Source organism: Cladophialophora immunda (assembly GCF_000835495.1).
Source record: "Cladophialophora immunda strain CBS 83496 unplaced genomic scaffold supercont1.1, whole genome shotgun sequence".
NCBI classification, from domain to species: Eukaryota; Fungi; Ascomycota; class Eurotiomycetes; order Chaetothyriales; family Herpotrichiellaceae; genus Cladophialophora; species Cladophialophora immunda.
In genome coordinates this window covers 4,541,155-4,559,821 of record NW_015622541.1, presented here as the reverse complement: position 1 = coordinate 4,559,821, position 18,667 = coordinate 4,541,155, and the positions used below count along the sequence as shown (strand labels likewise).

Here is an 18,667-nt window from a genome sequence, read left to right as displayed (position 1 = left end):
ATAGGCGGCACAGTCTGAGGAGAAAGGGTACTAAAGCAGCAAAGCTGACGCGATTCACTATTAACTTGAAGGTATTCATTATCCATGGGAGCATTTATTCTGACCTTGGGCATCGTGGCATCCGTATCCTTATGAACAATATTAGCTATATATGATTTGGCAGCCACCTCCTCGGTATTAAGTGACTAGCTACATTCTGAGATGACGTCTATTCTGTGTCAGGCCGTGCCGTTGTGTTCTGGATGCCTGGAGTCTTTTGGGCTGCAAGGCTGCACGTCCATCTGGACCAGGTTCCCTAGGTACATATCGAACCACGTCATGTGCATGAACCGTCGGGTCAAGTCAACATTCATGTACAAGCAGGTCGAGAAGGATCAAGCCTACTTCCTACGGTCCGCTGCGGCAGGTACCAGCATTCTAAGCGAAGGGGTCTTCAGCCTTCACGCTTGCCGCCAGATCTCTCGCAGAAGGGAAGATCCACGGTACTCATAGATCTTGGGTTTGAAGCTCACATCCTGCCGACATTCGTCGTGGTTGACCCCTGATGTCGTGTAACCTTCGTCCTACGCCTACGCCAGGGTCTGCCACGAGGGAGCGGGCGACTCGTAAGAAAGTCAAGGTCGAACAAGGTCAGGCCCAAATCAAAACGCAGATCCTAGCCAACAAGGAGGCCTTGATGGCAGGGTCCAGTCGGTGAGTGCTCCATTCCATAACGATTCATAACGAACATCAATCGTTTCCCCAGGGTTGCATCGTCAATGGAGCCTCAGAGTTTTGGGTAGGTCTATGTATGGGTTACGCAAAATTTGCAGTGCTCTGTATCAGAACCAAAGGCGGCCCCCTTCTCCGAGTGAAGCCAGCTCGCGACTCTCCCGTACGACGTCAGCTCCGCCTGCTTGTATCCTCGGTCTGGAGCTCAACAACCTGGGTACCCATCATCGGATCAATGCAAGACATATCAACCGGCATATTAGGATCAGTTAGGCCCCAGTCGTTGCTCGGCGCAACTTTCTCATTCTGGGAAGAAACGGCGGTCATCGGCTGATCTCTGGAACAATGCCGGCTAATAACGAGCGGTGGTTGGGGAATTGTTGAAGTTTCGCCCCCGTCGTTCTGCGTGTTACGTCCTGCTCGTGGGCCGGAGTTGTGGCCACGTTGAGATTGCCCACATCGCTCCCAAAGGCTCTGCTGCCAGCGGTTCAAACGCAGCCCCATATCTCCCGCGGAGTCAGCGGACAGACGCACGGGATAGAACTCCGTACTTTGGCCTTCGTGAGGCCTTTGAGGCTTTATTCTGGTGTCAATCGACCGATCTTAATATGAGTTGTCAGAGTTGATATCGAATACACCGAGATCGAGACCGAGACGAATTCAGATACCGATTCCTCCGTACCTCCCCGGTCATCAAGTGTTTAGTGCCTCGGACTGCGATATCCCGAACCGGACTCGTGTCAGAGATTAGGGCAAGGAGCACAAAAGGAGCACAAATGAACACACACAGCCTTGACGTATATGGTGATGAGAACAATCATCTCGACGCGTATACCTGGTCCCTGACGTGCGGCAGTGCAATCGACAATGCGGCATCTGCGTATCCGCGTATCTATTGCACAAAGCTTGGGGCAAACCTCGAAATACCTGGGGGAAATGACGGGGGTTCAGAGGGCCGTTGAGTCGCCGTTGATACTCTACTACACTTCATCCGTCCAACATGACTCGACCTGCCCTAAAGCCGTGTACCTGCAGATGTGCTCTGTGGGAGGTAATCTGTAACTGTTTACCTAAGAATCTCCTAAGGAATACACTTGGCTGTGAAAGGTAAGGTTCACGTACGACGTCGAGCCTCAGAGAGCGCAACTGTATCTGCTTTCGAGCTATCGGTGACAATATCACCCAGTCTTATCCAACGGTTCTAAAACGGGGAGAACAAGGGGCATCGGCTTTGAGGCCCGAACATACCTTGTGCTGTGGGGTTGCCGTGCTCACTTCGATACGGACTTATCGACAAAGTACGCCGGCGACTGTACCTAGGTAGGTAGGTGCACCGCAAAGTCTCAATATCGGAAGACGTGAGGGTTACGTCCCATTACGCGCCGTCCAACGACAGTCAACAGCTTTTGGGTGTTTGATATATTGCATAAAGAGCACTGACGTGCCGGAGTTCTTCCTGACTGATCATCTATGGATGATGTCGGGAACAAATGGTCTTTTCTAATTCTGTCTTCTCACAATCGTGCTGAGACCGAACTATTTCCTGACTTTATTCTCACTGCATACAACGAGGACAGGTACCGGAGTCAACTTGGCCAACATGTGATTCGGGAACGAAGCTCAAAATCTCTTCCTCTTTGAGTAGGTGCTTTAAAAAGTTGCCTATTGCGGCTACGAAAATGCCGATCAAAGGGTCTGCAAAGATGACCACATAATCCTCCGGACCATGTGGTCACGGCGGTTTCAAGCAGATCATCCCCAAGGGTCGTTTGGAAAGTGTGGGTTTCAACGGTAGCTCCAGGTTGCGGTCCGAGCGGCCCCTACCAAGCCCCGCTAGATATTGATGAATATCCTAAAACTGATACATGTAAGGCAGCGGTATCCTGTCAGCAACATCGAGAGAGGGGGATGTCGACTGGAGAGCAACGGAAAGGGGGTGCCGACGACTCTCTGCCAGCGATGGAGCAGGAAACTGGAAATGTCGAAGGCGGCGTAGGAAGTTTTGGACTTTCGTATTGCTCTCTCTAGAGCAACAATGTGTTGGTATCGGATCAAGTTGCTTTGTTCCGCAAGTGCGTGCGAAGACGGACCGAGCACTTCAACGCGCGGCTGGTCACAGAAACACCAAGGAGAACCGATATCAGCCCGAGAAGGGCGGTTGCCTCATCTGGAATGTGTCCTTCTTGGCACCTGCCCAGCATTGCAAAGCTCAGCCCTGCTGAGACCGGCGCCGCTTTTGCGAGATGGGGAGTTTGACGATCTGCTCTCCTTCACACCACCGAGCACATGACTCGACGGCTTCTCGGAATCATTTGCAAGGGTCGAAGCAGGTCACGTTGCTTCAGGCCAGGCTCAAAAGGGACATTGACGGTGTAACCCGAGCGTTGATTGGACTGCACATCCACCAGATTCGCGATCGGCCCATTTTTGCAGAGAAAGAGCAAATCAGATAGATTTCTACCCATTACGCCCTTGGGTTAAGGCGCTCCGGGTTGAGGTATCCGCACCAGGCCTCGGAGTGGTGGGCAGGGCCCGTATTGATCCCCAGCATTCATGCGGCATGACGAACTCAAGGAATACACCCTAGCACTTACCGCTTTGAGCAGTTTGTGGCGTCGACGCTAAAGCAGACCGTCCATCAGGTGCAAGCACCAACGTTGAGGAATGCCTCGTCCAGCGGGTCACTCAAGGCGCCAGTGGGGTCACATTGGAAACTTCCTTGGGGGAGCCCATGCATCGAACGAGGTCCAGACGCCTCAAACCTCGAACAGACCGCCGCGCTTGCCATGCATTGTGTTTGACGTGGCTAGCTAAGGGACGATTTACGAAGCAGCAAGAGAGGCCAAGAAAGTATCGGTCAGCAAAAAATGTATTACATGAGCCAGCATCTGCATGGGAGACGCGCGGGGTCTTCTGTTGCGTATTGGACGGATGACGCTTTGAGCACAAACATTGTGCTTGTTGGCACGTTGCGGTTGGCGTGGGCAGTTGGGGGTGGGCTTGGGTGTGACTGATGCTGATGATGGCTTGTCGGCATTGAGGCAAGGTGGTTGTTGCTGAGAGCACCAGCGGTCTTGTCAGTCTAATGTTTCTGCCTCTCTCCTTCGTCCTTGAAAGTTGTTCACGATCCGAGTGATGTGAGCTTGGACCCCTCGATCGAAACCTGATATTCGGGAGGGATTCTGATACTTGCTAACTCCTCGAACAGGGCTCTATCTGGTGCGGTTAGGTACAGAGACAAGCTTTGGGGCCGGTGGGGGATGGGGATGATATGATCATCGATACATATGATACCTTTCCAAAGGCATAGGTATGATACTCCATCACCCTGGACAGGGACCTTGAGGAGGGACCATCAGGGCAGGTGGTGAGATGCAAGCTAGCCTCACAGAGGCAGTTGGACTGAATTCTCATCTATACCTAAAGCAGGCAAGGGCGCCTTCCCAATTAGGAAATAGGGGTGGGTCCAAGCCTCCGCTGGCCAGTCAGCGCTCAATGCCAACCTTCGCACACAAGGGCCCGGGAACCATTTCACGCGACGAACAAGGATATCCACGCCGAGCATCGCTCATCCAACAAAGCTTGCCTTGGTGATGCAGCCTCGAAATGATGACTTTGCTGTCTCTCCAATCATATTCTTTTGGCCCCCGCCTTTGGCTGACAAGGACATGCTTGTAGGGCCCCCTTAGGCTGTCCATGTCCTCCCACCAGTCACGTTGTACCTTGGTCTGAAGTACTGCCGGTGGTCCACTCCGGAATTGCTGACCTCAGGGCAAAGCTTCTAACCTGCTTCCAAAAGTCTTGGGTTTGGCTTGACGGGGATGCCAAACCTCTTTGGGTAGTCGGCATAGGGTGTCCGTTTGGTTGTGAGGCAGCCTAGCAACGTCGAGCTGGCCAGGATCTGTTTCTGCCCGTACATTTTCCCGTCGGTCAACCGACTCGTCTTCTCCCAAGTGACCCTCCAGTTGCACTTACCAACCGCTACGCCCCGGCACCCTCTACCTAGGTCATCCACCCCTGCAAGCGATCAGTTCGTGATTCTCGGGGCTAAGGAGGCCGGGGTGCTACCAGCAATGCGTATCAAGGGCATGGCAGAACAATTAATCCTCGTATGCTGCTCTAGCGCCGCTGGGCCCTGGATAGCCGCACCCAGCACGCCAGATCCCCCAAGGCGAATTATATCTTAATTCCCCTTTCACTGTCCATGGACTTCCGCCGCATCTGACATTTGATGAAATACCAAACGCAGTCCGAGATATTTTTTTTGGACGCTTCTGTCTTACATACTCAACGCTTACTCAAGTTCAAGATCCGGCTTTGAGGTTTCAGAAAAGATAAAGAGCACCTTCTCAGACCACCTGGTCCCTCGAATGACGTCGATCTGGGATCGCAATATCAACATGGACTTTGGCTTTGTGAGCTCCCCGAGTCAATCACCAAGTCAATCACTCTTCACCACCGGACAATACTTCGACAGCACCTCTGAGGGATCAAGTCCCAACTCACCTCATGTAAGTCCAGCCTCATCGACGCTTTGACGACCTCGATCACTGACCCTTCCTAAAGCAGATGAATCAAATGATGTTCAACAACGCCCCCATGCAGTATGACCTATTCCAATATGGAGCCACGCCAGCGTCTTTCTATCCCCCAACTCAGACGAACAAGATCCCTGTAGAATACAACAACGCCGCGACCATTGATCAGACCGACCGAAGAAGACGACGATCCGGCAGCACTTCGGCCCCAGCAGCCAAGGACAAGGAAACCATTCCCAACATGCATTTGGTTCGTCCCTTCCTCACATGTTCTGCTTGCAAGGTTGACTGACTCGATGGCAGCGACGACGTGCCCAAAATCGTGCATCTCAACGCGCCTTCCGCGAGAGGAAAGAGAAACATGTCAAAGGCCTTGAGCGCCAGTTGGAGGATCTCCATGAGAAGCACCAAGACCTGCTACAGTCATATACTCGACAAGCCGACGAAGTCACAAAGCTCAATGGCAGAATATCCGAGCTATCAGCAGAGCTCAATGCCCTTCGGTCATGTCAAGACCAGTCCTTCAGCGAGATGCTCATGCCAGACAAATTCGACAAGTTTGATGCCTTCTCCACCCACGACAATATGCTGTACAACGGCCCAGACTGCTACTTTGACAAGAATGCAGTCGACCTCAACTCCGAGTTTGCATTACACTCTTTTGAGGACTCCTTGTAGCATAGTCATGACGGATTGGGACTTGAGGGCTTGCACCTTCTTACTGGCGTTCTACAGAGGTCTTGAGATACCTACCTTCACGGGCTGCTTCTTCTTTCTTGGTTTTTTGTCGATTGCACTTGAGCGAAGGCGCGCATCGCGCAAGCATGGACGGAATAACTTTTGGTATTCTGCACGACTACTTTTTGATGGAACATGTGATACGTTAGGGTCTCCCCAAAGGGAAAAAAAGAGTCCCCCTTTGTGGGCAGGAGAATCCGGGAGAGCAAAGACCTTCTACATGCCTTCTACATGGGTTATCGACAGCGGGCTTTCACAGGAGCCCTGCGGATGTGGAATACCAGCGGTTCAAAGGATCAACGGATCAACAGGGTGGGAGGCCGGCAACTCCGTGCCGATTTTGAAACACTCAAATAATCTTTCTGTACTACAAGGTGATACCTCCATGAGAGTACACCGATGTCTCTCACACAGAGATACGAATTTACCCTGCATGCCTTCCCGAGCATTCCTTTCTCCTTCGCAAACCTAGAAAGACCATTAACTGAACAAGGCATTCGCAGAAAGAGTTTTCAGAAAGCCAATTTCTCTTCTCTCTTGGAAGTTTAAAGTGTGTGATTGCTTTGGCACGCGAGGCCTCAGGCCCTCGCTGTTGGCTGGCTGCTCTGGCTTCCCAAGAGGGGGTCCAAAGGCCGAAGCAACTGTAGCCAGTTCCGAGACAGCACCAACGGCATTACGAGTCTTCCATGGAGAGTTGAGAGTCACAGACACTGGCCAACAATGTTCGGGGAGGTTTAGGACGGCGAACGCGGGGAACATTTCGAGCTCGCCACCCTGCCTGTGGTTGGGATGCCGGCCTACCAGGCCAGGGTTGGTTGTACGTTGTCTGCACCCAACACAACCTGCACGCCTCGTCAAATATTCTGAGCTTTCCCTTCTTCCAACAATATGGCAGTAGCGATCGTCCAGACTTTTGGGACTCCCGTCTGGCTTCAAAGTGTTTACTCGACAACGGATTGCAACGGCTCCTCGGTTGGGGGCATTCGGCTTCTGCTCGTTGCCCTGTTTGGGCCAGCCGCGGGCATGTCCATGAGCAAGGGGCGGCCCAAGGGGAATCTTTACGGGCCACCTGAGGCTCCCGGGGAACTGCAATTGCTTGATCGGCACCGCCTGCAGCTCGCAGTGCCCGGAGCATTGGGCTCCATGCTCGGGCTAGAATATCAAGAAGTCTAATACCCGTCCACGTCGCCCGGAGCCCTCTCTTTGCTTCGTCTCCCACCCCCCAGACACGGGCTGCGACTCGCAAGGGCCGGAGCCTTTCAATTCATTCACAAGTGAGCACTGAGCAGCAAACAATATCCCAATGGGGATGAGCGCCCGGCGTTCTCCAAGCGAGGAGCTCGAAGAAGGAACCTCATCACACACGTGGTGGCTTGACTGTGCGACGGCATTTCGAGAATCGTGGACTCGTAATCTTCAACTTCGAGTTCTGATAGGGGACACGCCCACATAGGGGCAACCCTACGAGTACGCCCTACCCCTCGCCGCAATTCCTACCCACAAAGCAGCATGGACCTTTCCCTCCGGTCAAGGGTCCCAAGATTTTCCAAGACCTTGGAGATCATGTCAGCATGCATTCGCACTACTCCGGTCTTCTCTTTCCACCTGATTGCGCAGAAACGTGGCCCTTGATTCGCTCTGCCCCAAAAAGAATGAGAGGCATCAAGGGTGTGCCAGTCTGGGCGGCCGGGTAGGGTTAGCATGAAGTCTCGAGTGGCCGCCTCGAGCGTTTCCGCCTGCGCTCGGACGCTTCACGATGTGCTGCGAGCCTTGATTCGTCTATGGGGTTGTATCACTATCCCGATAGCCCTGCCTAAGGTGGTATTGCCCTTCGCCTGGTCTGTTGAGCTACGGGAAGAAACAGCAATTGATCGGTATCTCTCCTGCCCTGACCAGCGTACTCGCTTCTCACTCCCTTTCTAGACATCCATCCGCTCCACCCATCCAGACCATCCCACGGGAAACCACCATTTTCCCTTTCAGGCCAATTTCCCAAGCCAGCACGACCGCTAGGCGATGAAATGGTGGGGGCTACAGGTCTTGGGTCAGGGATACAACGCGTGACGATTAAAACACCTCGCAGTGAGAGACACCACCCCTACGCCCCGTAACGATGTGACACGCCTGACTCGTCCCTCTCTATTATTGTCTCTTCTTCGGAAATGAACCGCCGAAACGAGTGCTTACCTGTCACCCCATATCTGGAACATGCCGGAGTGGGTAATACTAGCATCCCAGCCACGCCAAAGGGAGAAGTTGCTACAGCCAACCCACCCTCTTCTCAGCTTCCCCCTTCCCCGGCCTATGTCTTGATCCATTCTCGTGCCTAATACTCAGGCAACGTGGCAATGACATCATGACACCAAATGATCTGAGTTTTGTCCAGAGCCACAAGCGCCCAGTCCATCCCACCGCGTGCCAGGCTAAGTGTTCTTGCAGTGACCGTTTATATTTGGAGACCAGCATGCTACTAGTCTAGAGGAGATACTATGTCCAGCCAACGTTGCGAGGGGGGCTTCCGCACGGAGCCGAATCGGTCTGTTGAAGCAGTCATCAGCCCTTGAAAGGGCCTGCAGATGTTGGTTGTTCGTGCGAGCCTTGTGACTCGGCAGGGCCCCCCCCTTCAACGTCCTAGTGGGCGAGTTCACATTCGTCCGTTTCAACTAGCACGACCACAGATCGTTGATCAAGCTGCAGGTGTGCTGAGATAGATATGGAACTTGCCGAACAACCGGCGGAGCATAGCTCTGGCTCTGGTTCCGAGTCCAAGGCACGGATCCGACCCTTGCGGAGGTTGTTTCCCCTTTGGCGGTCCTCCCTTGTCGGAGCTACGGGGATTTATGTAAGGGATGTGTAAGGGACTTTTGAGTCCAGGAAAAGCGGCGATGGCCTTGTTCACTATGTCCCTTGCGGCTGGCGATAGCAAGTTTGGTGATCTCTGGAGCCTGAATGCTGCTTAATAGGGCTGCTCAAGCGACGACCTCGTACAGCCTTGGCTAATCTGTCTTTCTGATCCTTGATCGGCAGCAGAAAAGATGAACACAGAGACACATTTGGCTCCCCCAACTGGAGATGCACCTCACAAGGTCCAGTGATCTTGGCAGTTTCAAAAGAGATGTTACCAGAGGTCCTGGATCATGAACACCTCCAAGGATTGCCTGATTGACTGCCTGATAAACATGTAGGTGCCCCTCAAAGACAGGCTATGAGGAGAGAAATGGAAAGCAAGAGCTGTCGTCTGCCAATGCAAGGATCCGATGTCGTTCCTGCAGGCCCTCCTCCTGGGAGATGTTCTTACGATCTAGCAACTCAAGGGCTCATGGAAGCGGGACCACCTTCCACAGCGCTCGCGCTCGACCCTCTGGGCTTCTTCTCATTCCGTCATTCAAAAGAGTCCCTTTGGTTCCGCCGACCGTCCAGGGCGGAAGGAATGTCCTGTGGCCGGAATTGCCTCACCTCCCTCCCGAATTGGGTTCGAGCTGTGCACCTGCAGGGAAGCAGGGCGGCGTCTCAGATGATGCATCACTTTATCCAAGCGGACCTAAAAGTCCGGCTAAAGCACCGAGAAACGATCTCGGGGGATCAACTCAGCGATGATTCGATCTCGCGGCTATTGGCATCTGGCATATAGCCGTTGGTGACGGATGCAAGACCAGGGCCGAACCATACAACAGTGGCATGACAGAAGGTAAGATGGCCGTCATGCTCCGAGCACGCGCGGATATTCCGCAGGCAACTACGACGTTAACGGCCGACGGACGCATATGCAGGGGGTCAAATGGACCTTCAAAGCCTCCGGAGCAAGACCCAAACGAGTCTTGGGGTCTCCTGAGACGCAGGAACAGGCCAAGGATGTGGGAGGCAGGATGAGGAGCAAGAACGGCGTTCTGCTTGGCATGTCACTCATGGGGAGGATTCAGGTCTCGCTTGGTCAAGATCATAGAGCATCAGACATCGAATTGATATTGAACAATGATCGGCAAGGGTCTCCGGCTACAGCGGTCCCGTCACTACTAGACTGCCTCTCTAGACTAGAACTCGCCTTTCGGCTGATTTCCTGGGCCTCCTCTCTCCCCGGTTCTTTCCCTCGTGGATATTGCTCGACTCGGTTGCTGGTCTTAGACCCTTTTCAAGGCCTGCCCGGCAATGCACAGGACGAAAAAAACCGCTGCTCCCCATCGCTCCCTTCGCCGATTCTTTGCGTGATGATTTCCCCCCAAAATGTGCCGGTATTGTAACAAAGATGTACTCCTGTATTATTTCCTCCCCTTCCTTACTCCGCTCCAATGCGCTTCCGTCTTCCAGCCCTCTTTTTCACGACCTCGAGGATCGCCACCGTTCGGCTCTCTTCCGTGCTTCAGCAACACTGGCCGGGTCGCGGACACCCCACATGAACAGGCCCAGGGGGATCATGAAGGCGGTGAAGAAGCCGGCGAACTGCATGTTGTGCCGCGACATGGACACCGGCGATGGTCTCCAGACGAGAGGGGTCGTCATTTTGGTTGCTTTGTGTGTGTGTAGGGGTTTAGATTTTGGGTGATGATGGTGATATGTGTCCGATTTGGCTCGTCAATCTATTCGAGCTTGACTATTTTGTTGCTTTTACTGGGTTCCTTTGTTGGCGGAGCGTTTTGGAGGCCTTTCTTTTTATTCCTCTCCCCGGAGTATGGATATAAGTGTGCTCAGTAGATGGTTGGTCGATGTCCAGTAGATGTGATTCTGACCTCGAAGACCTAGCTACAAATCCTGGCCTTATGTACTCTTGCCCTCCTGTAAGGGGTGGAGGTCCAGCCTCCCCTAGCAGAGCCTGCGCAGGGCAAGCACACCACCCATGCTGGCACGATCATACCACCAAGGCCAGGCCACATGGAAAATGGCGCAAGGGCTGTATAATGGGATCATGGTTCATGTCATGCTCGAGGACGGCGGGAGGATGGTGGTAGCATACCCATTCCGGAAACGATCTGACAATAGTGTCAGTTGATGAGTGGAGTGACATCGACAGGGGGATCTGCGGTGGGGAAGGGAGATGTTGCCTCATTCGCCGCGTGTGCGGCGGTATTGTTCCTTGTACCTCTTGTATACGGGGTATTCCCAAGATAGCCGGATCTCCAATGGTGGTGGCGTTGGAACCACCAGAATATCTGAGCATGCTCTATACTTCGAGATCTTGAGCAGTTTCGACAAGTACAAAGCCGACGACTACACTCGGGCCCTGCGTAGAGGGATCTGATCTCTGTTTCGAGTTTGCCGGGGCACGAAGCGGCGCGCCCAACGGTCGTCGCCACCAGGTACTTCGGAGGTCGGCGAATGTACCGCATTATCATGCGACTTTTCTGTGGCATGACCCGCTAAGCTGATTGCGGAGTCAGGCAACTTCTCCCCCACAACAGTCATCATCAATCATCTCACATCGGGAGCATCGGGACTGCAAAGCACTGGCGGAGTGTAGACCTGGCACTGGCAAATCCCGCTCGTTACAAAAGCCTTTGGCTGACGTCGTCCGCCGCGGCCCTCGTTGTCGGTGGCAGCCTTGTGCAGCCTTACGCCGTGCCCCACTATGTTGGCATTCCCAAGTCATGGCATCTGATTCGTCTCACCTGCTCCCGCTGTTATCTGCTCGATGCGCGATCTGAATGCACTCATATGAGAGCATAGAGGATGGTGAAGTGTCAATGAGTGCCGAGCGTCGAGATTCGCGCTCTGCATCCGGAGTCGTGGTCGCACTTCGAGATAAACTCTCCACAGCCACCAAGCACACTCGCAAGAAAGCCTTGACAATTCACTTGGGTGACCAACACATCGCCAATAAGTTTTCATCTGGCCGGAACAGAAAAGCAGACCGAGGTTCGTTGATAGTCATCTAGGGCCTGTGGACTTTGCTTAGATTGTGAGTCTAGCGACGATGACTGTTGCCCAATAATAGTGCAATAGCACATGAGAACCAGTGTACTGTATTCTTGAGCTGGCCAGAATTTCCACAGGCCTAATACTCCGCTCTGAGCTCTTGACGATTTCAATTCGAGCAGGCTCGCTGCTTCCTGTTGCAACTTCAACCTTGCTGTTCATTTCCTGGCCGTCTCGTGCCGGCGTTACCGACTGATATTACCAAGAGGGCCCAATCCTTGGGATCTATAGTTCAGCGGCCGGCGAGGGGCATTATATGTGCACGCATCCTGATTTCTACCACAAGACCAACTGCATCGGGTCGCGGAAACGCACACCTCCACCATGTTTGGTGGCATCGAATAAACCTGCCACCTCTGCACCCACGTGTGTGTCAATTAAATGAGGGCTTCGCTAGAGACTGCCCGCCCCCGGCCTGCAATCCTCGCTAGCCGTGTGGACGACGTTTGTCGGTGGTAGACAGTAGTTATGTACGGAGTACTTGTACGGACATGCTGGTAGCTTCGAGGCACTTTCAGGCCTAGGGCTATTGATTGTCTCATCCTGCGGTCTCGACGCTATTGCTATTAGAAAGCGCGAGACAGTGCCCTAATTTCACCAAGCAAATTGTGGGAGGTGCTGGAGCCTGGAGGAGATCCTGTACTCTCTCCCAGAGACACCCGAGAACATATTATGTCTCGAAGCTCATGATTCGAGGCAGGGAAATGCGGCTACCCCTCCACGAAGCTTGCACCCCCCTGTCCCCCTGATCTCTGCAGCTCCAACCTGGGGTGTTTCAGCCACATTTGCTTGCATTGGGACTCGCACAGGGCAGCTGTTCTCGCCTATCACGCGCCTTAGTCGCGCCGTACCGAGGGGCCGAACCGTGCGAAGTCGTCATTCTTTGTGCTACGTGATCGAAACCCTCAGTTTCTGGGGCAAGTGACCGTGTCCTGTTCAAACAACCCATTCAACTCTGACTTCTCGAGACACTCCCCTGCTCTCACTGTTGTTGACAGCTGCTTTTGCATAATCCCACGACAACTGAACTAGCTGTCGCGCTAAGTCCTCCGACATAGATCGGTTCTTAGACGAACTTGAACCCTTCGCTAAAATCCCTGTTGTTGCAATTTCCTCTGTCTTGCTTTCTTCTCGCTTACGTCGCCAGCATACAGAACCCTCTCTGTTGGTCGAGGCGCAAAATGATCGGATTGACTGACAACGGAGGTAGTGCAGGCTATAACTCACCATGTCCCCTTCCCTATTGACAAGCACATACCGTCTTCGTGGGTTGAATTAACTGTCCCATCGTGGTCCTTTCTTTTCCCACGCCGATACTAAGGTTCCCAAGCACCATGCGTGTCTCAAAAGCACTCTTTGCAGCGATGCCTCTGCTCGCGACGGTCACAGGCTCGGCAATACCATCTCTGGAGACGCGCCAAACGGGATGGCCAGCTTGTCAGCAGACGCTCAGCTGCACGTTCGACCAGATCCAGTCTTCAACCATGCAAGAACGCCTGACGTTCGTACAGTATATGGAGAGTCAATGGTTTGGTCCCTTGAACTCTGCCGACCAATTCCGCGCCATTGAGGGGGTCATCACCTTCTTCATTAGCAAGAATCTCGGCGCGCCCAATAGCTGGATCAGTTATGTCGACACGGGCATTGTCGAGGCAATCCAACGCGGTGGCGCCATGGCCCTGGGTCTCAGTACAGACACGGGCGGAAATCCCGGCACTACATTGTGGAGGGATTTTTTCATCGCAATGCGAGATGGCACGTTCGCAACACGACAGGTCAGTCTCTTTTTTTGTTTTGGGCGATTTCGAGAGATGGACATGCACCATCGTTTGTATCTCTCAAGCCTCAATCCTGTCGCTATCGCCCGCGCTGGCCGAATCGACTGCTGACAATCCAGTAGGACCATGACTATGCCTGGGGCGAGGCAGAGGCCACTGCCACTGAGTGGTCAAAAGCAGACAAGGCCGATGTGCTGGCCTCAGCTCCCGCCACCCAGCAAGAATTAAACTGGTACGAATTCACGGTGCTGTTCCGATGGATTCTGCGACACGAGCCTGAGACCATCCTGCTCCTGACGCCCATTTTCCTGTTTGAGGCCGACAACTTCGTGTATTGGCTCACAGATGTGACGAGATCCGAGCCCACCATTTGCGGATCGCAGGCAGCCTGGGCGATATCGGGGACGTTCAGCTTCACACTGGATAGTATCATTGAGTTCCCCGAGAACGTCGTCGATCTGTTGACCGCTATTTATGACTGTGGTAGTGACTTTTTTGAGAACTCTTGAGCGGCGCTTATGCGCGCACTTGCCTCGCATTGGAGGAGAATGAAGGGAGAAGTGTTGAAGTCTCAATTCCATGCCTTTGTACATTTACCGTTGATACCATAGCTATGTAATAATTTCGCATAAAATCGCCGCAGCTGATTGTTCCTGGCACGACATATACCTTTTTGCATTCGCAGGGAATTGGGAATAATAAGATGAGATTATGGTAACTGCGCGGTGCTTGAAGAGACTACGGAGATGTGGCGCCACAGCCAAGACTCGATGAGGCTGAGAAATGTGGCTTGCCCGATCTTTCCCACATTGGGAAAGAATGTAAACACGAGATGGGCCGAAAGTGCGTTCAACCACCACCACCATCAATGATCTGCACAACAACCATTTCCGACTCGTTTCCTCGAGTTGTTTCGCTCGCTTTTGTTGCTTTCCGGACTCGATGGATGAATGAATGTCCTTTCAGCGGGAGGTGAGGTATCCACGGCTTCTCGGTCATCCGACTCGCACCAGACCACACCGCCAAATAATTTGTGAATACATGACGATTGCGGGTGGACCTTTCCTCTCTCTACTTTGCCTGTCGACTATCGGTACTCGATGCTTTCCCTTTCGCACCGAAACGGCATATGACCAGCAATGTGAAACATGTCCTCACAGCCCTACAGTCTTCGAAGCCGGCTGAACACTCAAGTCCCCTCCCTGCGCTCGACCCCGACTCCTTCGCCCATTCCCAAGGCCGGAACCGGGCTTGCTCGCAAGGCTCGCTCTACGGACTATGCGCTGCAATTGCAGAGGGTTATTGGGACAACGACAAATGGTCCGAGTGGGCTGGCATGCTGTCCGAGAACAAGCTCGTACGCCTATTGCGCGGGAGCGGTAGCGGTGCTTGCGAGGCTCGGTTCCGATGATACACCTATCCTCCGATATTTCAAGGCCCGACCGACTGCGGTTTCACTGAATCCACCCACTTCTCACTATGAAAGCTCACCATCAACCACGCCATCCAGGAGGAGGATCAGCACGTTTACTCCCAGAAAGGGACTGGAAGAATATAACGGTGGCCCCGCAGGCCGCGAATGGCTAGAAGAGTCTGGCGGGCAGACATGGACCGCAAGGGAGCGTATCAAAACCGCAGCTTGCGTGGCTCTGAGTCGTGACGGCCACTGGCTCGCAGTCGGGGAAGCAGGTTACAACCCTCGAGTTCTCCTGTTTTCAACTGCCGAAGAAGCCTCCTGTGAGGTACCTACTTCCATCGTCACGGATCATACCTACGGCCTGAGATGCATAGCTTTCAGCTCAGACACGAAACATTTGGCGACTCTGGGCGACTACAAGGACGGATTCTTGTTCGTCTGGTCCTGTAATGTCAAAACCGGTCAATTGAGTTTACACTCGGCCAACAAGTGCACTGCCAACATTTTTGATATGACTTGGTGTGGCAATAATGTGATAACGGTTGGCACGAGATGCGTTCGACTCTGGCAAATACAGGACGCAAGAAAGCAGTCACCCGCCAGGAGATTGAGATATCGCCCATCCGAAGCATCCCTATCGAGCCCCGGACCAGTTCCGTTGCAAAGTCGTAATGTCTTGCTGGGGCCAATGGTGGACAGCACGTTTACGTGTGCCGTGTCAGTCGACGAAATCAACGTCGTCATTGGCACGGAAACTGGACAAGTTTGTTTGGTCGACATCTCTCAGAACGTGCTGGAGCTCAAAGTTCTAAAGAAGCTGGATTTCTCCATCACCTCCATCGCCTTCATTCTGGAAGACAGAAGACTGTTGGTGGGCACTCCCCACGGGGTGCACAGCGAGAATTTTGACACGTTGCGGAGAGAGGAGAGTAAATCGCCTTCCAAGCTCTCGTCGCGGAAACCTCGCTTGTCATCCATACGACGCTCGCTCGGCTTGCTTGACCAGGCGGAGAGAAGTTTAGTGGCCATAGGGACGCTCACAAACCACACGATTACGTTGAACAATGATGGCTGTTTGCAAATCCAGCGTCGCGGTTTGGAGGATGGGGACAACCTTCAACCCACATTTGCCGCTCACAAAAGCGTCATTCTAGGAGTGCGGACGCTTCCAGAGTCTGCTGCCCAAGGCAACTTTTTCACCTACTCGAAGAATGGAGAAGTGAAGTTCTGGAGTTCCAGCGGCGCACTACTGAAGCAAGAGAGTCTGCCTCCTGACACGGCTGAGTCACGAGACGATGAGTTTGAGAATGAGCTGACCCAGATGCGTTTTCTCTCCCCTCATGATATCTTCATCGCTGGTGATCGATTTGGATTATTGAAACTGATCAAGAGCCACGATTGGCAAATTGCACACACAATCAGGGCACACAGCGCAGAGATCACCTCGATCGACGTTCTTGAGTCTGGATCGCTTGTTGCGACATGCAGCAGAGACCGGATGATACAGTTGTTCCACGTGAACAGCGATTCCTTTGAGCTCCTACAGACGATGGATGACCACGTTGGGTCCGTCAATCAAGTGATGTTCATTCAGAACGGCGAGAAATTACTGTCTTGTTCTACAGATCGGTCTCTGGTCATTCGCGAGCGAATGCTGCGACAGCCCCATGGTGTCAAAGCTGTGGCCTATCTCGCTACCAAGGTCTTAACACTCAAAGGCACACCGCTGTCGATGGCGATGGCATCTGGAAACACCTTGATCGTGTCGACCATGGACCGTCGTGTTACAAATGTCGATATCTCCACAGGCACATTGCTCGAGTCGTTCAAGGTCGGCGATGTGGAAACCGATGATACCGTTTTTTTGAATTCTATGGTCTGCTCGTCGATCCCAGACAATGGAGATCAAAAGATGCTGATCGGATACTGCTCCATGGACAAATCTATCCGGGTCTACAATGAGAGGAATTTCACACTTCTAGCGCGAGAATCTGGACATACGGAGGGAGTGAGTGATATCGCCCTCCTTGAACAGCCCAATAATTCGAGTCCCGGTTCTCGGTGTACGGTCATAAGCACTGGCTTGGACGGCACCATCATGATCTGGAGCATCTCGAAGATAGCACCTCTATTACTCACGCCAAGCATCTCACAAGGACAGGCTGGAGGCTTGGGACTGGTTGCTGACGAAACCGAGGTGGCTAAACCCACGCCGTCATCACTTCCGCCATTGAGAAAGGTTTTGACAAAGAGTGATATAACGGAACTCCTAGGGGCGAATGGGCAAGCGTCACCTTCTACTCCTCGGTCTCTGTCGCCGGTGCGATTGCAGCGGAAGACGTCAAGACTTGCTCTTGCGACGTCCCTCGAAGACCTTGAAGAAACGCCAAGTAGGAAGACCGGGTTTCCTACCGAGCACAGCGATTCACCCAGTGGTGAGAAAGCAGAGATGCGACGTTCACCTTCTCCGCCGCCAAGAGGGCCATCGAAATTAAGAAGTCAAAGGTCTCGAGCAGACATCAGCAAAGACATCGAGTCTAAAAGAACACCATTGGCAGAGCGCTCGCCATCGCCGCCTGCAACGGCCGTCTCGATGCCGAGCACTCCGAAACTGCGGCAAAAAGCCAACAATGGGCGATTGCGAAGACCGCCTTCGGTGCCTTCTGATCTGCGGGCTCAAGCAGCAGCTCAAGGCCGCCGGCAGAGTATGAGCCAAGCATCCGATTTTGGCAGTATGGCCATGGCAACCGATCAGGCGACACGGATGCTCAAGATATATAAGAAAAAGTTGACCCTCAGTAAAGAGGCAGTTGATCTGGATGATCTAGAGTTTGAAATTTCCGGGCTGTTGAAGATACTTCAGGAGAGGAAGAACAGAACGCCCTCGGGACAACAGCAAGATGCTCGAGCAGCAAATACCAGTGACAAAGCAAAAGTTGTGACAGAGAGCGAAGTTGATCAGTTGGCGGTTTTGTTGGAGGGATCAAGTATGACTCAATCTCCGACAACAGCTTCGGGCAGCAAGGATATACTGGGGTCCAATGTATGAATCTCGTTGGTTGTTTTCTTTTCGGGTATTGGTCTGTTTCACCTGGGGAAGCGCAGGACTTGTCCTTTTGGGCATGGAGTTATGACGGGATCTTTCTTGATGTCTGAGACTTGGGCTTTTTAGTATGTGATCTCGGATTGGCATGGAGGGTTGTTTCTTTCCCTTTTCTTCATTTCAGTTGAACGGAACATGGTTCGGACGCAATCAGAAGCTAGGGAAGAACCACAGTTGCAAGGAGGGCTGGAAAATCGTGGCGGACAATGGAAAGCAGCCACAGGCGGCGTTTGGGCTCAAAGGACAGAAGATACCACTATTTTCATTCTGCGTGTAAATAAGCGGGAGAGCGATGTATAAAAGGGACCTATTTACTATCTATTTCTACCTTTGCGGTCAAGACTAGGGACCGGTTTGACCTGATATCAAGATGCGACCCAGCCTCGTTGATGCGGGGTGCCACATCTCAGCCTCACCAGACTTTCAGCCTCGTCCACTTCCCCGCATTTGCCATGAGCCATTGACGTCTCTGGGA

The 18,667-nt window shown here is 53.0% G+C and overlaps 5 protein-coding genes across 5 annotated transcripts; 3 read left to right on the top strand and 2 right to left on the bottom strand.

Annotated features, from left to right (window-relative positions):
* Positions 1 to 4,691: 4,691 nt before the first annotated feature.
* On the top strand, positions 4,692 to 6,433 carry PV07_01329 (uncharacterized protein). The gene is made up of 3 exons (XM_016387840.1): positions 4,692 to 5,222; positions 5,278 to 5,499; positions 5,553 to 6,433. Exons 1-3 carry the CDS (start codon positions 5,082 to 5,084, stop codon positions 5,925 to 5,927), a joined length of 738 nt encoding a protein of 245 aa, XP_016254768.1. The 5' UTR covers positions 4,692 to 5,081; the 3' UTR covers positions 5,928 to 6,433.
* Positions 6,434 to 10,301: 3,868 nt separating this feature from the next.
* On the bottom strand, positions 10,302 to 10,484 carry PV07_01328 (uncharacterized protein; the record flags this gene model as incomplete). Its single annotated transcript, XM_016387839.1, has 1 exon — positions 10,302 to 10,484. The coding sequence occupies one exon, from the start codon at positions 10,482 to 10,484 to the stop codon at positions 10,302 to 10,304; it is 183 nt and encodes a 60-aa protein (XP_016254767.1).
* A 346-nt stretch (positions 10,485 to 10,830) lies between these two features.
* PV07_01327 (uncharacterized protein) lies at positions 10,831 to 11,139 on the bottom strand (the record flags this gene model as incomplete). The annotated part of the gene is made up of 1 exon (XM_016387838.1): positions 10,831 to 11,139. The coding sequence occupies one exon, from the start codon at positions 11,137 to 11,139 to the stop codon at positions 10,831 to 10,833; it is 309 nt and encodes a 102-aa protein (XP_016254766.1).
* A 1,769-nt stretch (positions 11,140 to 12,908) lies between these two features.
* On the top strand, positions 12,909 to 14,312 carry PV07_01326 (uncharacterized protein). Its single transcript, XM_016387837.1, has 2 exons — positions 12,909 to 13,669; positions 13,795 to 14,312. Exons 1-2 carry the CDS (start codon positions 13,229 to 13,231, stop codon positions 14,179 to 14,181), a joined length of 828 nt encoding a protein of 275 aa, XP_016254765.1. The 5' UTR covers positions 12,909 to 13,228; the 3' UTR covers positions 14,182 to 14,312.
* A 234-nt stretch (positions 14,313 to 14,546) lies between these two features.
* PV07_01325 (uncharacterized protein) lies at positions 14,547 to 18,497 on the top strand. Its single transcript, XM_016387836.1, has one exon. It carries the CDS (start codon positions 14,821 to 14,823, stop codon positions 18,136 to 18,138), a length of 3,318 nt encoding a protein of 1,105 aa, XP_016254764.1. The 5' UTR covers positions 14,547 to 14,820; the 3' UTR covers positions 18,139 to 18,497.
* The last annotated feature ends 170 nt before the right edge of the window (positions 18,498 to 18,667 follow it).

What these genes read in the sequence shown, in the direction of transcription:
- PV07_01329 (XM_016387840.1), top strand. Translation starts at nt 5,082, where the DNA reads ATGACGTCGATCTGGGATCGCAATATCAACATGGACTTTGGCTTTGTG. An exon ending in CAAGTCCCAACTCACCTCAT is followed by an intron (nt 5,223 to 5,277) that starts GTAAGTCCAGCC and finishes CCCTTCCTAAAG; the next exon opens with CAGATGAATCAAATGATGTT. An exon ending in CCATTCCCAACATGCATTTG is followed by an intron (nt 5,500 to 5,552) that starts GTTCGTCCCTTC and finishes ACTCGATGGCAG; the next exon opens with CGACGACGTGCCCAAAATCG.
- PV07_01326 (XM_016387837.1), top strand. Translation starts at nt 13,229, where the DNA reads ATGCGTGTCTCAAAAGCACTCTTTGCAGCGATGCCTCTGCTCGCGACG. An exon ending in GCACGTTCGCAACACGACAG is followed by an intron (nt 13,670 to 13,794) that starts GTCAGTCTCTTT and finishes ACAATCCAGTAG; the next exon opens with GACCATGACTATGCCTGGGG.
- PV07_01325 (XM_016387836.1), top strand. Translation starts at nt 14,821, where the DNA reads ATGTCCTCACAGCCCTACAGTCTTCGAAGCCGGCTGAACACTCAAGTC.